This window comes from Diceros bicornis, chromosome 21 (assembly GCF_020826845.1).
Source record: "Diceros bicornis minor isolate mBicDic1 chromosome 21, mDicBic1.mat.cur, whole genome shotgun sequence".
NCBI lineage: Eukaryota > Metazoa > Chordata > Mammalia > Perissodactyla > Rhinocerotidae > Diceros > Diceros bicornis.
Window position 1 is genome coordinate 18,474,587 of NC_080760.1, and position 16,101 is coordinate 18,490,687.

Sequence of the window (16,101 nt, forward strand, 5' to 3'; positions counted from 1 at the left end):
AAGTGGAGCACGCACACTTAAATGCTGCGCCACTGGGCAGGCCCCAAATTGTTACCATTTTTTAGAAAACACTTTAGCAATATGTATTAAGAGCTTTAAAATCCCTTTGGCTGGAAATTCCACTTTTAAGAGTTTAAGAGTTAAAGCAATAATTAAAGAAGTAGGCAAAGATATATGCAGAGAGATATTTATCACATCGCTAATTATGATGACAAAATATTCAGAGTTTAAATGCCCATTAGTAAGAGAATGGATGATACATAAATGTACCATAAATGGTGTATCCACAGAAAATAAGTTTATAGGATTTAGTGGAATAGAAAAATGCATATGATAAATCAAAAATAAAGCAAACAGAATATAAAATGGGATATATAAATATGATCCTAGTTATGTGTCATATGTACATATCTATGCACACATAAATACATATATGCACGCACATTCTCACAGACACACATGCACAGAAAACTTTCCTAGAAATAAGACTGAAAAGAAAAGAAAGAAACCAAAATTGTTAAGAGATGTGGGTAAAGGGCTGAAAAAGGGGCTACGTAAGCCTTTTATTTAAACAAAAGTTCCTTGCTTTTCATAGATGGTTAGGAAGTCATTAATTTTGACTCTGCCAAATTATTATTAACTTGAATTTATAATATTTCAAATAAGGTTGAGTAGAATATTTTCTTTGCCCAGAAGTGTTTGTAAAAAATTCATAGTATAACTAAATTGAAGACTAAATTTTAAATTTCAGGGGCCGGCCCCGTGGCTTAGTGGTTAAGTGTGCGCACTCCACTGCTGGCGGCCCGGGTTCGGATCCCGGGTGTGCACCGACGCACCGCTTCTCCGGCCATGCTGAGGCCACGTCCCACATACAGCAACTAGAAGGATGTGCAACTATGACATACAACTGTCTACTGGGGCTTTGGGGGGAAAATAAATAAATAAATAAAATTATTTTAAAAAAATTTTTTTAATTGCATAACAAAATTTCAAGCCTACACAACAATTTCAGAAACATTTTATGTAGGGCATTAGTAGGGTCTTGTTAATGACAATAGCAATAATCCATCCATTCATTGGTAGAAATAGGGAAGGCACAGTATTTACTTGTACTTCCTTAATTCATTTATTCAACACGTATTTTTCAAATGTTTAACAGATGCCAGGTACTGTTCTAGGGATAGTACATCAGTGAATAAAAAGACCAAAATCCATGCTCTTGAGATTACATTCTCATAGGTGTGGAATGGGAGAACAGAGAACAAAAATAATTAAAAAAGGACTTTTATGGTACATCATAAATCTGAATTTATTTTATTATATTATAATAAAATATAAAGAAGGTTGGTATTCTGCAGATATAAAAACAGCCCTGTAAGAAGGACCAGGAGTGCCAGAGCGTAGGGACCGAGAGAGTGTAGTTTTAAAACAACAGGTGTAGGTGAGCCTCACCAAGAAGTTGGCATGTGAGCAAAGACTTGAAAGCAGCAGGGTTAGTAATGTGGTCATCTGGGGGACAGCTTTGCGGACAAGGGCACAGCCAGTTCAGAGGTCTGAAGCAGTGTGCCTGGCATATTGGAGGAGCAGAGAAGAGGCGAGTGTGGGCCAACTGGGGTGAGTGGAAATGTAAGTAGTAGTGCCTGAGGTCAGAGAGGGAAGGGCTGGGAGGAGGGGACACATTGTTGTAGGGCTCTTAGTTTTCATTCTGAGTGACATGGGGAGGTCACTGGAGCATTCTAAGGAGAGAAGTTACATGACCTGACCTGAATTTTTAGAAGATCGTTGGCTGCTTTGTTGAAGTAGACTGTAAAGAAGCAAGGGTGGAAGCAGGGAGACTAGTTAGGAGATTATTACAGTTATCCTCACTAGAGATGCTGATGGCTTAGACTGCAGTGGTATCACTGGAAGTGGTAAGAAATGGTCAGATCCTGGATAGACTTTTAAGGAAAAGCGGGAGTGGGATTTCCCTGACACATTGGACAAGGGTTGAAAATAGAGGCATCAAGGAAGACTCCAGAATTTTTGGTCTAGGCAACTAGTAGGCTGTGGTTGCCATTAACGGAGACGGGAAAGACTGACTATATGTAGGTTTGGGGGTAAGATCAAAAGTTTGATTACAGAGCTGACAAGTTGAGATGTCTTTCAGAAATATAAGTGACTATGTGGCTAGGCAGTTAGAGATATAAGATTGGAGTTCAGGGGGAGTTCTAGGTTAACTATGACTTTGGAAGGTATATTATGGTACTGTATGATATGCCATCAGCATATAGATGGCATGTCAAACCATGAGACTGAAGGAGATCTCCAAACAGAATGAGTGGAGATGGGAAGAGAAGAGAACCAAGGGCTGAGCCTTGAGCACCTTAACTTTAAGAGGTCTGGGAGAAGAGGAGGGAGATGCATAGGTGACTGAGGATGAGTGGCCAGAGGTAGAAGAGCTGAGAGAAAGGATGTAAAGAAAATGTTTCCAGGAGGAGAGAGTTATCGACAACGTCAGATGCCATTGTAGATCAGGTGAGCCACAAACTGCAAGTCTGTTATTTGATTTAGCCATGTGGAAGTCACTGGTGGCCTTGACCAGAGTTGCTTTGGTAAACTGGTGGGGGCAGAAGCCTGCTTGGAGCAAGGTTAGGAGGAAATGAAAGGAGAGGAATAGGAGACAATGTGTTTAGAAAATGCTTTGGAGTTTTTATGTAAAGGGGATCAGAAAAATGAGTGGTAGCTAGAGGACAAAGGGGAGTTACGAGAGCGATTTTTTAAGTAGGAGCAATAACAGCATGTTTATAAGCTGCTAGTAATGATGAAACAATAATGATGTAGAAGAGGAGTGAGTTGCTGGAATGATGACCTTGAGGAGGTGAGAGCAGAGTGCTTTAGCGCACAGTAGAAGGGTTCACAGAAACGGGAGCACGGGCAGCTGAGCCCTAGAAATGGTGGAGAGAGGGGAGCACACGGGCTGAGACGCTGGTAGATGGACCATTGTGGTAGGAGTTCGTGGTAATTTTCTTGCGCTTGCTTTACTTCTTCAAATTAAGGAGTCTTGGTTATTTTATTATGTCTTTCTGCCCTGTGATGATAACAATAGAGAATTAGTGCACAAAGACTAGAGGGATTTTGCAGTAAAAATCTAGTGTTGGTAAGGGAAACACAGAAACATGACAAGAACTTGTAACAGTCCCATTGGGAACATTTCCCAATACTGACCGTCTCTGTCCAGACACGATGTACTGAAAGTTGAGTTCTTATTTGTTTCCTATAAGAATCCAATGGGACATCAGGAGGTGTTCAGTAAGGCATTGTCATTAAAAGAAACAAAGAAAAGTTGGGGGAGACTAATGCTCTTTTCCCTTTCTTCTCTAGAACTTTGGAGAAGACTGTGACATTTAAAATGTTCGTCACTCAGTTGAGCCTGGCGGTGTTTGATGACCTCACCCACCACAAAGCAGCATCTGAACTTCTGAGACTCACGCTGGACAATGTTTTCCTCCAAATGGCCCCAGTGGCTGGTCCCCTCCTCGGGGAAGAGACGGCTGCAGCCCTCTTTCAGCTTTACGGTGTGGAGGTCTACTGTGGGGACCTGCAGTTAGACAACCAGCTGTATAACAAGTCCAATTTCCACTTTGCTGTCTTGGTCTGCCAGGGAGAAAAAACAGAACCTACTCAGTGTTCCAAAATGCAAAGTCTCCTTGTATCCAGCAAAGATTTGGAAGAATATAAGGAAAATTGTTTTATCAGACTTTGCCTCACCTTAACGGAGAGCAAGAGCTTATTTGATATTAATGAGTTCAGTTTTGAATTGAAACCTGCCCGGTTATATGTGGAAGATACATTTGTATACTACATCAAAACTTTGTTTGAGACGTACCTTCCTAACAGCAACCTGGTCAGTCACCCCACGATGGTCTCAGGTGGTAAACAGGTGTTGCCCGTGCAGGTCAGACAGCACGCCAGGGCCTTGGTGAATCCTGTGAAGTTACGGAAGCTGGTGATAGAGCCGGTGAATCTCCTCGTCAGCATCCACGCCTCTCTCAAGCTGTACATAGCCTCCGACCACACTCCGCTCTCCTTCTCAGTGTTTGAAAGAGGCCCCATCTTCACCACGGCCAGGCAGCTCGTCCATGCCCTGGCGATGCACTATGCTGCTGGGGCGCTCTTCAGAGCAGGTGAGGACACAAGCTGTGATGAGCTAGGGCCTGGGCAAAACGGAAGTGCTTTGGGGTGGTGCCTTATCGATTTCAATACGTAAGGGGAGCAATATGGTGAGAGGCGAAGAGCATGGGCTTTGTGGTTAGACAGCAGTGGATTTAAATCTAGGCTCTGCCACTGCTGGCTATAAGGCCTAGGGTGAGTTGCTGCACCCCCCTACATCTCAGTTTCCTTATCTATAAAATGGGTTTTAAGATTTTTGGAAAGATGAAATGAAAGTATGTAAAGTAACCCGCATTTTGCTTGGCACTTAATGAATAGCCAAGCAATAGTAGCTGTTATATTCACTGTTATATAACTTAGAATTTTAATTCCATTTAGCAAACACTTCTTTAGCTCCTTGCAGGTACAAGGCTCTATGTTAGCTCTCTAGTGCAGCCAGGAAAACCAGCCCAGGCCCTCAGCCCCCGGGTCTAAAAGAAATCCAGTTCTAGGTTGTTAGCTTTCTTCATTACAGTCCATGAATAGCTGTAGGTGAGAAATTCAGAGGATTTGTGTGCTCATAAGATGCATAAAGAGCCTTCTACCTACCCAGTGCAGCCCTGCCTGTCTAGACAGATCGCAAAGAGAAGGCTGTCCGTGTCTCAGCCTCTTCACAGCCCGGAGCTGGAAAAGTCTGCAGGGGGTGGCTTGAATATGTGTGCAGAATGCTGTATGGGGAGTACTGTGTGCTAAAGGTTGAGTGTTGAGGACCGAGTTGTCTCAGAATACTCTATGGTAACTGGATTCAAAAAACGCGTTCCTGACCTAAATTCACTCTAAGGCAGTTTCAGTTTGATAATGCAGCTCCTCAAGTTCCCATGAATTCAAGCAACAAACACCAGCCAGAGTTGGTCCTATGGGCCCTTTCTGGTAAAGAACAAGTCTTACTTTCTGCAAGTAAAAGGAGAGAACCTTTGTAACCTTGTACTTGGTGAATGTATTCCCATATATGATTAACATTGTAGCAGTAAGTGACCCATGTTGTTGTCATGCTGGTAAGATTACATTTTCTCCCTATTGAAATTCATAGAGTTATTAATAGGGCTACCCGAACACGTTAAGTGAAAATGACAAAATTTGGGGCGGACCCTGCCAGAACTGTTTTGATAGCTTGCACAACAACGAAGAAAATATTTCCTTCTTCCTAAGAAATCATTTAAAAATCAGCAGTTAACATTTCACATTTAATAGATGGGTATATTTATAAACAACTCCAGAAACTTACCCTTTCAGGCAGTTTTTTCTTTCAACATGAGAAGCAGGTGTGTGGGTTACTGATCTGGGGCCTGGAAAGGAAGAGGCCTCTCTCCCACCTGGCACCACAGAACGCTGAGGTGTGGGGAGCACCCATCTGTGTAATGAGCTGGCAGAGAAACTCCAACTGTGGCACCAAGGAACCATACCCCTACAGCCTGTGTGCTAAAAACCATCTTTCTTTGTTTTGTTTTATGTTTTTAATGAGGTTTCACAAGAACATTCTGTTTGTATTTTTTGTAATCTACCTAAAAATCTTCTAAGCTGTTGTCCCAACTTCATTATATGCTGAGACAAGAAATTCTAATATAGAGGGCCAAGTTTTTAGAGCCTGTTGGGAATTCTGTCACTAAATATCTATGGACAATCTGAAGATTATCTGGAGGAAAGCAGTGATTGAAAAAGTTGGAAATGGGAAGATGGAGGAGGTTACCAACCCCCCAGGGAAGAAAAGCCTTAAAGAGAACGTACTAGCATTCTGGTGGAGAAAGAGAGACAGCTGGCCTGGGAGTAATCAATTGCATCTGCATCTCATGTGCATGTAGGATGCACCCACTGGACTTGGTTACAAGCTTCCTGATTGGGATGCTCAAAATACCCTGACCTCATTTCTAGGGAGGTTTGTGGAGTCACCTTGAAGAGGTTTTATTTATTTATACTTTTTTTGTGAGGAAGATCAGCCCTGAGCTAACATCCGTGCCCATCTTCCGCCACTTTACATGGGACGCCGCCACAACATGGCTTCACAAGCAATGCGTCGGTGCGCGCCCGGGATCCGAACCCGGGCCACCAGCAGTGGAGCGCGCACTTAACCGCTACGCCACGGGGCCGGCCCCTTGAAGAGGTTTTAAAAATAAAGAAACAGTGGGCTGGCCCTGTGGCTTGGTGGTTAAGTGCGCGCGCTGTGATGCTGGTGGCCCGGGTTCGGATCCCGGGTACGCATTGAGGCACCACTTCTCCGTTCATCCTGAGGCCGAGTCCCACATACAGCAACTAGAAGGATGTGCAGCTACGACATACAACTATCCACTGGGGCTTTGGGGGAAAAAATAAAATAAATAAAATCTTTAAAAAAAAAAAATAAAGAAACAGTAAAGTAATTAGACATGAGGAACTAATGCTATTTAAACAAAAGAATGAGGGCTTTATAATTTTCTGGGGTCCCTCTCTGCCCACAAGTCTCAGTGTGATGGGAAGTCAGGCAGACACCCTTTTTCAACTAAATTTCCAAAGAAGTAAGCAAAGATATATTGCTTTTGGAGGAAAATAATTAAAGAAGGAGTGCCCTCAGATACTTTAGGCCCTTTTCTGGCCAGCTCAGATGCCACTGAGAAGTAGCTCTGGTCCCCACATAGCCCTCACATCAAGCAGAGGTCCTAAGCCGGGAGATCCTAACCCCACCCTCGTGTGGCCAGGCTGGGTGGTTTCAGCTCATTCTGCCTGAATGGGCCCATTGTAGAGTGGTCTTTGCTTGGCAATAGCTTACTCTTCTCTCTTTATCTCTATGTGGAATCTTTGGAATGAAAGGGAATTGAGATGTTTCTAGACCAACCTTCTGCCTCCAGGCAAACCTTACAACTATTTCAGGCTTAAGGGAATCTGCTATTTCTTTACCTCCAGAGAGAGTCCTCCAAGGAAGAATATCCCGCAGCCTTCCAGGCTGCTCTGCCTACTTGTTGCAGCCTGGACTCACAGAAAAGATGGAGGGTAGCTTTAGAATCAAGTAAACCTGGGTTGGAAACCCAGCCCACATGTCCTGACTGGCAGGGAGATGGTGAGCAATTGACTTAATCTCTGAGCTACAATTTCCTCCTGCCTGCCCGCCTGCCTGCCTGTGAGACGGTGGAGACAGGCTAACACCATGTCAGATTTCCTGTCCCCTGTGCCTGGTACAGCCCCTGACCCCAGGGAGGGGCTCAGTCATTAGCTAATCTGAATTTATTTGAAGGGAGGTAATAGTACTTCTCTTGCACAGTCGCTGTGACAATTAAATGAGTTGAATGCCTGGCACCCATAGGCCCTCCCATTTATAATATTCCTCTTCTGGAAGTTATTCCCTCTTTTACTCTAAACCCTAGTGTTATCATCCTAATGATGATATCATCCTATCAGAGAAGGGAAGTGGGCTCAAAATTTAAGAATGTCCCTCCCTGCAAGGTTGGGCCTGGGAACCTTTAGGGCCCTGGCTTGGCTCTTTTACCCATACCTTCCCAGTCCCCTGGGATCGGTAACTTGACTGGGGATCTCTGTCATAGGCCTGTACTGCAAGAACCTGCTGGTGAGGGAGGGTTGGCTCCCACATGGGTCCTGTCCCCATGGCCTCCCCATTAGAGTGCTCTCAGCCCCAGGCTGGACAGGTCAGTGGGTTCCAGGAGGAAGTCACCTGTTCACAATCCTCCTCTCCTTAGCCCTTGGCCCTTGCCTGTACCTCCAGCCCTCTGGGCCGAGAGCCCCAAGCCCTTACCCTGGGGAGGAAGATGAAGGGAAGCCACTGCTGGAGTCCACACCACAGCCACGTTCCCAAGAGGCAGTGCACACGGCAATCAGGCCACTGAGCAGGCCAGCTCCTGGCAAGCGCCAGCTCAAGTAGGAAACCAGATCCAAGCTCCCCTCCTGGGACATTCACAGGGAACACTCCCCTCTCACTAACCTAATCAGTATGTCCATGTCACCAATGTTTACACAACTGAAACTGGGGTTGAGGGGGAGACATTTGTCTGGCTCCAGCTCTGCTCCAAAGGGAAGCACTCAATTTGGTAGGATTGGGAAAGATTAAAAATAACTCCTCCATCCTTGTCAGAACTTTGCATCCCCTTTGCAACACCCCATTTAGCATCTGGCCTCCTCCCCTGACCAGGCATCTGCTCCTCACCCTGCTGCCTCCACTGCCCCAAGGAGGTTTTAAGGATAACTTCCCAGCCTGCAAACACCTGCTGCCTGAGACACCAGCTTTCCTTGGGCTTACGGGAGCGTGTGTCCCCCTGCACGGGTCCCTTTTAGCAGGAATACGGGAGGCCAGGCGGGGAAATCATATTAAAGCTATTTGTGAGGCTGCCAAAAGGGTCACTTTGATTTATAAAGTATGAAAGTTTGCCGTTTATGAATTCACAGTGAATGAGTTATTTCCCATATTTTGCTCCAAAGAAGCTTATTACATTCTCAATTCTAGTGTGAAAAATGAATTGCAGGAAAAATGGGTCACTTTTCCCAAATGTTGAAAGTGCCATATTTCACGTTTCAGTAACCCCTTCCCTTTGGTCCGTTACAGGCTGGGTGGTTGGATCTCTGGAAATCCTCGGCAGCCCGGCAAGTTTGGTGCGAAGCATCGGGAATGGGATCGCCGACTTCTTCAGGCTTCCGTATGAGGGGTTGACCCGAGGCCCAGGAGCCTTTGTGAGTGGAGTTTCCAGAGGGACAACATCATTTGTAAAGCACATTTCCAAAGGTAGCTATTTTGTTTCCTTGTAATAGTGCCTTATTTTCGTTTTTTCCCGTCTTATTTTTTATTTAAGAATGTGTTAAAGTTTTAAATGCGTTAAGTTTGCCTTGAGCTTTGTTTGGCTAAATTGCACTGAAATGTTGGATTTGTAACAAAGCTCATATATAATGTCTTATGTTTTAAACAGATCACTCCTTGCCTGTAGTGTGTGAAAATGTTTCAGAAACTTCAGAATTTTAAACCTCCCATTGGGAAAACAAGGATTGGCTCAACTGTTATTCCATGTGATAAATACAGAAATATTAAAGGTGTTCGGGACTTCTGCTAAACATCAGAAATCCTACACTGTGTTGCCTCATCATATATTGTTTTAATGTAGATACAGTTGTCATAACTTTTGTGAGGATATGGATACATTTTGACATGGAAGCCGAGACGGAGGTGAAACAGCCAACTTTCCTGTAGCACGCCACGTAAACAGTGCCATCTTGTGGCCCAGCTGGGTCATCAGGCACAGAAGCCAAACTGCTGCCCGCAAGAAGGAGAATGTTTTCGTTTTTATCTGTGTATTTGCTTGAAGATATTTTGGTCAGGTTGGCAGTGACTTGGGAACTAACAAGGGCCATCTGAGTCCCTTTTTCTTCTCAGCAGGAGGCAGGGAAAACAGGGCAGAGGGCTTTTCCCCCATAAAAGGCTTTTTACTGTCAACAGTGCTGCAACTCTGTTATGAGTGGGCAGGTTATAGAAGTCTCTAGAAGGCTCAAAAGAAGACTTGAGCTTGAAATATGAGAACCCATGATCCATAGATGGGGGCTGGCAAGAGAACAGCAAGAGCAATAAACCAAATTCTGTGGACAATGACAGGACCTCTCCCCCGAGCCCCAGTCATCCGGGAGGCCTGTGAGCTGAGCTGCAGGAACTCAGATGAGTCACTGGTGGATTTCTCACTCTTGACACTTGAATCTTTGTGGTTCTGTTGTTTTTATTTTAAAATAAGACAACCAACACCTGTTAAATTGAACTCCAGTGGTAATTTTAGCACACTGACTCACTGAATGTTTTTTACACTTGTTCTCTGCGTCTCTTAGCAAAATCTCTTTGGTTTGTTGGTGTCTATGTGTGTGTGCATGGATTTTGTTTTTTTTTAGATTACTGGTAAAGATGCAGCTGCAAAAATGACATCTACCATCTCTTCTTGAAACTAGACCTCCAGTAACAGATGAGCTAATGTGGTAGCTTCAGGATGTGTCCATTGCATTCTTTCAGTTTTGCTTCATTGAGATCTCTGCAGACTTGCTAGAGGGGATTATGACTATTTTGAGCACAATGCTGAAATAGCCATTCTTAGGAAAACCAGACGGAATCATGGCATTCTCATGATTTATTCCCTTTATTGCCCTCACTTTTTTCAGTTAACATCCTGAATATTAAAATTGCATGTGATGTTTGTGACACAATAATTATTTTCTCAATGTCAAATGATAAAGTTTAGTGTCTCCCTTTACTATGACTGGAGTAATAAGAAGGGAATAAATTTTATTCCTAAAGTGGAAACATTTCTTTACAATCTGTCTAAAATTCAGCAATATAACCTTAACCTTTAAAATCAGAGCAGGAAAATTTTAACCTTCAAAACTAGGCCTCAGTGAGGATTTCAAAACTAACTGTTTTAGCCAAGCCTTGACAATCAAATGATAGTGAACGATAGTTTCATATGAAACTCTAGGCATTTTTCTGGTGACAGAGATTCTTGTCCTACCCCTTTTGAGGAGTGCCATCACCCTCATAAGCAAGTGTTAATCTTCACCTCATTTTCTTAAGGCTGTTGCTTCAACTTCCCAAGAGGAAGCCACCATCACTCACCACCTAGGCATGTGCAGGAGGCACAGGTGGGCTTCCCCCACCCACTCCCCTCACCACAGCCCCCCAGGGCTCACTCCCCTGGGGTCCACCGTGTATGTGACCAGGAGGCCAACCCACCCATGTGTCTTGTGCCCTCAGGTACCCTCACCTCCATCACCAACTTGGCCACAAGCCTGGCCCGGAACATGGACCGGCTCTCTCTGGATGAGGAGCACTACAACCGGCAGGAGGAGTGGCGGCGGCAGCTCCCCGAGAGCCTGGGCGAGGGCCTCCGACAGGGCCTGTCCCGGCTGGGCATCAGCCTGCTCGGTAAGGGGCTGCCGGGGACCCGAGCACTCACGTCTGTCTGCGCTCCAGCTCTGTGGGCAGGCCAGGGTGTGCAGGCTCCCAGCATGGGGTGGTTGTGAAGTTTACATCCTTTCTGCAGACGAAGCTGAGGACCAGGCAGTCGCTCTGGTTCCTGATCCATGAGGCACTGGAACAGGACCCCCCTTCCAGAGCCACTGTGCGGCTGTGACAGGGGCTATCCCGAGAGCAGCCCGGTAGGAGGTTCACCTGCACAGATGCCTGTGTTCCGCCTTCCAATGCTTCTAGTATAAAACGTTTCTCTGGCCTCAGCATGGCTCTCTAAAATGGTATCATTCCGTAGGAAGACCCCTGAGTGTGGGGTGTCAACACGAGGCAACGGCACACAGCTGTTTGCTTGTTGCCATGAGTAACCGGCACACCTTCCGCAGCCTTTGCTCCTTCACTACCACAGACGCTGCGGCCGAGTGCTTTTGTTTGAGAAGCGCTTGAGCAACGTGCAAATGTCATGTCAACTTCATTTAGGAGCCCACTTTTTCCTTTTACTTTTTTAAGAGTGCCAGAGCAGCTTGACTCAGAGTAGTTATCATTTGTCGTGCAGCCAGATAGTATAGTTAGAGGTGAAGATTGCTATGGATATTTCCAAATATTACAAATGTTTAAAAAATAAGTTGCTTTGGAAAAATCTATAAAAAGGAAGCTTCAGAGCTGAAATTTTGCAGAGCAGAGTTTTCAAGGGTATCTTTTGTTTATTTGTTTGCAAAGGAATTTAAAACTGTATTGCTTGGCAGCATGCCTGACGAGCATCTGAAGGAGTATGCATCTCTCAGAGATCAAAGTGCCCCAAAGCAGAGAGAGCAAAGGTCAGCTTGAAAGGATTTGTCCTCTCTCCAGTCTGCAGTTCTATACACAACCCTTCAACTCGCAGAGCAGCCAGCTGAGGCTCTGAGAGGAAGTAGTAAGATATTACAAGTTCACATTAAGTTACTAGAAATTGTTTGTCATAACATTCAGTGGTGTGGGGCACTGTCATTTACTAACACGTGGAAACTGGGAGCCTACTGACCTGGGATGGAACTGCTGGGTAAAGGAACAAACTCCAAAGCAATGGTGACTGCTCTGGGGAAGGAGGTATTGAGGGGGCCACATTCCTCAGGAGCCAGCAGACCACAGGCTGGAGTGTCCAGGTCCTTTCTTTGTGACCTCAGGCAAGTTCTTCTCTGAAGCTAGGTTTCTCTTTTGTAAACTGGAGCTGGTGATACCATTATTCAAAGTAATGATGGTCGGTAGTGTGCCAGGCATAGCGTCCATGTTCGGTAAACAGCACCTCTCGTTATTATATTAGGGGAGCAAAGGAACTGTAGGAGTTGCCTGCTTTCAAAGAGTGTCCCAGCAAAGAGAGACGTGTGAGCAACGGCAGGAGCATTTTTGCTTCAGTTTTAGTCCAATGGGTTAAGTTGCTATAACTGCAGCAAGCGACAATGAGGTTATCTTGGGGACCTTACATCACTGGAGACTGTGGAACCTCTTTTTGCTCAGAATTGTGAGCTTACATGCCCTCCACCCTGGGCAGGAGAGCTTCCTCCCCTCCATCCAAGCTCTTCTTGGAGCTTGCAGGTGCTCAGCAGAGGAGACCTGAGCTGGCTGGCATGTGGCTGTTTCCATCCTGACTAACCAGTTCTCCTCCTACCCAGAAAAGCCCACACCCACTACCCAGTTTCCACTGTATCAAATTGTGCCTGATGGTAGAAATCAGTTATGTGAGGAGCCGTGATTCTGCCTTTGTGATGTCGCCCTTTTGAGCATGACTCCTGTTGTTAACCAGGGTGGACAGTCATAGAGCTTTGATCTTTGGTACAGTCATTGTGTCTTGTACATCCTCACCCATGCAAGGGAATCATTTAGTCTGTCTGTGGAAACTGCATTGAGTTCTCAGAGTCTTTCTGCATCTCTGGCAGTTCCCAAAAACCTAGGAGTTCTGGGGGTGACATTAATCCCTCCTCAGTGTGTACTGATTGCGCCTGCGGACACTGGCCTGTTCCTGGGCCCTCAGGAGTGCCATCCCAGCAGCACACCTGAGCAGCATGTCCATTTCTGTGATCCTTGGACTAAAGTTGGCCTAAACCAGCTTCCTTTCCTCTAAGAGTTCAAGAACTGTCTATATCCCACATCATCACTGGGTCATCTCAAATGCCTGGTCCTAGAACTACCTGATATGTAGCAAGAAGAAGAGAGGAGGAGTAGGACCAACCAAGTCCCCTCATCTGGGAAAGTACAGATTCATCACCATTTAATCCATCCCCCAGAAATGGTGTTTAAAACCGCTAAATGCAGTTAAGTGCCTAACTGAAGTTAGAGCTATTAACATACAATAGTTTGAAACCCATGCTAGTGAAATCAAAATGCTAGTTCCTCAGTTTCTTCCTTTACAAGAAAGAAACATTAACGACTCAGTTAGTAAAAATATATTTAAAGAACATTTCAGGTTGACAAAGTACTTTCACGTGTGTCATCTTATTTGATTTTCAAACTCTAGGCATGGATGAGGTTAAGTGACTTGCCCAGGTCAGACTTCCAGCCAGGACAAGATCCTGGACCTCTCCACATGTCACCCACCCTGGAGGGCTCCAAGCCTGGAAACAATCAGGATGTGGGGAGACTGAACAATTGAAAGTTCCAGAGTAGGAAAAACACATGTCCCCCAAATGTTTATGGGTTTGGGGGGCCTTCTTGCCTCTGCTTGGCCCTCATGGGGACACCGTGGAGTGTTATGAGGCACTTGAAAAATCAAAGGAAGTCTTTAGCTGCCATCCCCAGCCACAACACCTCAGGTCAGCGAGGAGAAGTGTCGGCTGGCAGAGATGCCGCCGAGGCTCTTGGATGAGCTCCACAACAGTTTTTGGAAAGCAATCGCTTTTGGAAAAATTCTGTTTAGCCTGCAGAATTGGAATCAGCCTTGCCCACATTTACCAGGTCCATTCCCCAAACACCCCCACTTTCTCTACACCCTGAGTCTGTGCTGAGAGAGGATATGAGCTCTGAGTCACGGCTACAGTCCACGTTCCCTGCCAGACATGACTTCTCTCTCGTGAATACCAAAGGCAGGATGTCAGGACTTGCTTCTCTGACCCACGCTTCTTTTGGGGTGCTGCCTGACTTATGAAGCATTGCTAGATTCCCAGCAGCCACACCCTCTGTCTTTACGGCCACTCTTGGTATGCCATTCGAAATCCTAACAAAAGAGGCCTCTGCCAGGTGAATCAGGATGGTTTTCCTCAAGTGAGTGAGTGAAGAGCTATGAGTAGGCCCCCTGATACCACTTGCAGCCATTAGCAGAATGGTTTGCAGTTAGTAGGGCATCTAGAAATAAAAGAAGTGCTTCCTAATATTTTTGCTAATCTGTTCTTTTTTTTTTTTTCAGGTTTTAAAACATTTTATTTGCATATTAAAAAAATTGCGCATTCCAATAATTAAAATCATTTGAACAAAAAAATGGCACTGTGATTAAACTGCATTTTCCTGCAGGACACCTTGGACCAGCTTGGTTTTACTCTAGATTTCACTGTCGTCCCCCTAGCTTCTTCCTTCACCAACATGCAAGTTCTTTTCCTTCCCTGCCAGCCAGACAGGCAGATGGGAGAGGCAGGCAAGGCCTTCGTTGTCAGTAGTCCTCGCTTCTTTGATGTGAAAAGGGGCAGCACAGTCATTTAAACTTGATCCAACCTCTTTGCATCTTACGAAGTTAAACAGCTAAAAGAAGTAAAATAAGAAGGCAATGCTTGTGGAATGTACAGTGCATATTGGCGGCGCACGCCTCGTTACGATTCGCCTGCTTGCTTCTCCTGTTCAATCGTTTCTTTTGAAGGCAGTGGATTTTTCTCTTGCGTTTCTGCCTTCTTCAATTTGGACTTATCGAATTTCTCAATCTCAGCCATATCGGGTTTGTCAGACATGGTTGCAGAGGAAGCGGAGTGAGGCGCGCGAGCCAGTGGCGATGGGTCTGCGAAGTAGCCGCCGCCGAGTGCCTGCTAGTCTGTTCTGATCGAAAAAAGCTAGCCTCACACTGGAATACCTAATATACTCTGTGGGTCTCCTTTGTCTCTGGAATGGTGAGCCCTGGAGTGGTTGCCAGCTTAGGCCTGTGCCTCTGCTATTATGATAAAAAAAAAAACTGCCCCAAATAAACTCACACTGTGTGGTCAGGGCAGGACCAAAAGAGCCACCCAGGCGGGAACTTTCACAGATCAGTACCCCAGTGTTTTTTGCCTGAGGCTGGGGAGCAAGTCTCAGAAGAAGTGAGGGAAGGCCCTTCTAGTTCCCTTGCTTCACAAAGAAAGCCCTCCTCCTCAACGAAAGGGCAGAAAGGGAAACACCTCCAATTTCTCCTTCACCCAGCACACATAGAGTCCATGGAAACTCCCCTCCGAGGCACGCTCTTCCTTCCTGCCTCACTTCATCACATCACAGCCGTCTCCATGTGGCCGCCCACCCTGTGGGCCTGACGCCAACAGACTAGTTTGGGGATCAGTTTCCACTGCTTAAAGCCTTAGAGCAGAGTTTGAGTATATGACAGTAAATAATTTACCAGTTGTGGGATTTAGCTGGATTATACTTAATAAGAAAGTCTTCTGAAGCCCTGAAAGGAGCTGCCTCTCTCAAGGCACGGCTGCAGACACCATGAAATGGCTGCTAGTCTCTCACAGCCTCTCTGTCCCCCAGCTCACACCTGGTGACCAGTGAGGTGTCGGTGTGTGTGACGGGCCTGCTTTCCCCCTCCAGGGTCTGGTATGGGCGAGGGCGTGTGATCTGACAGTTCCTTCTCTCCCTCTTAGAATCTGACACCTTCTCATGGGGTTCAGGGTTTCCACTTTTCGGGCTGCCCAAAGAGTTTATCTATCAAAGCCACGGTAACTGAGCCTTCACTGTGGCCAGTGGCTGGAGAAAGTGGAAGATCAAAGGGGAGTTTCACTGCGATACCTGTTTGTACTCAGGCAGATACAAGTTGGAGCCCCGTGTGGATAGTCACTGCTGTCGAGGCTCCGTATTCCTTG

At 45.6% G+C, this 16,101-nt stretch overlaps 2 protein-coding genes across 8 annotated transcripts in view; one reads left to right on the forward strand and one right to left on the reverse strand.

Moving 5' to 3' along the window:
* The window catches only part of VPS13B (vacuolar protein sorting 13 homolog B), a 739,916-nt gene that overhangs the window by 713,069 nt on the left and 10,746 nt on the right, over nt 1-16,101 (forward strand). For all 7 annotated transcript variants that reach the window (XM_058564706.1, XM_058564703.1, XM_058564701.1 and 4 more), the window contains 3 exons: nt 3,361-4,163; nt 8,711-8,887; nt 10,883-11,053. In XM_058564706.1, the coding sequence (XP_058420689.1) occupies nt 3,361-4,163; nt 8,711-8,887; nt 10,883-11,053 (1,151 nt within the window). The remainder of the gene's footprint in view (nt 1-3,360; nt 4,164-8,710; nt 8,888-10,882; nt 11,054-16,101) is intronic.
* Nucleotides 14,453-15,076, reverse strand: LOC131419514 (thymosin beta-4-like). Its single transcript, XM_058564714.1, has one exon. The coding sequence runs from the start codon at nt 15,001-15,003 to the stop codon at nt 14,869-14,871; it is 135 nt and encodes a 44-aa protein (XP_058420697.1). The 5' UTR covers nt 15,004-15,076; the 3' UTR covers nt 14,453-14,868.

Excerpts from the sequence above, each read along its gene's own strand:
- LOC131419514 (XM_058564714.1), bottom strand. The coding sequence starts at position 15,003 with ATGTCTGACAAACCCGATATGGCTGAGATTGAGAAATTCGATAAGTCC.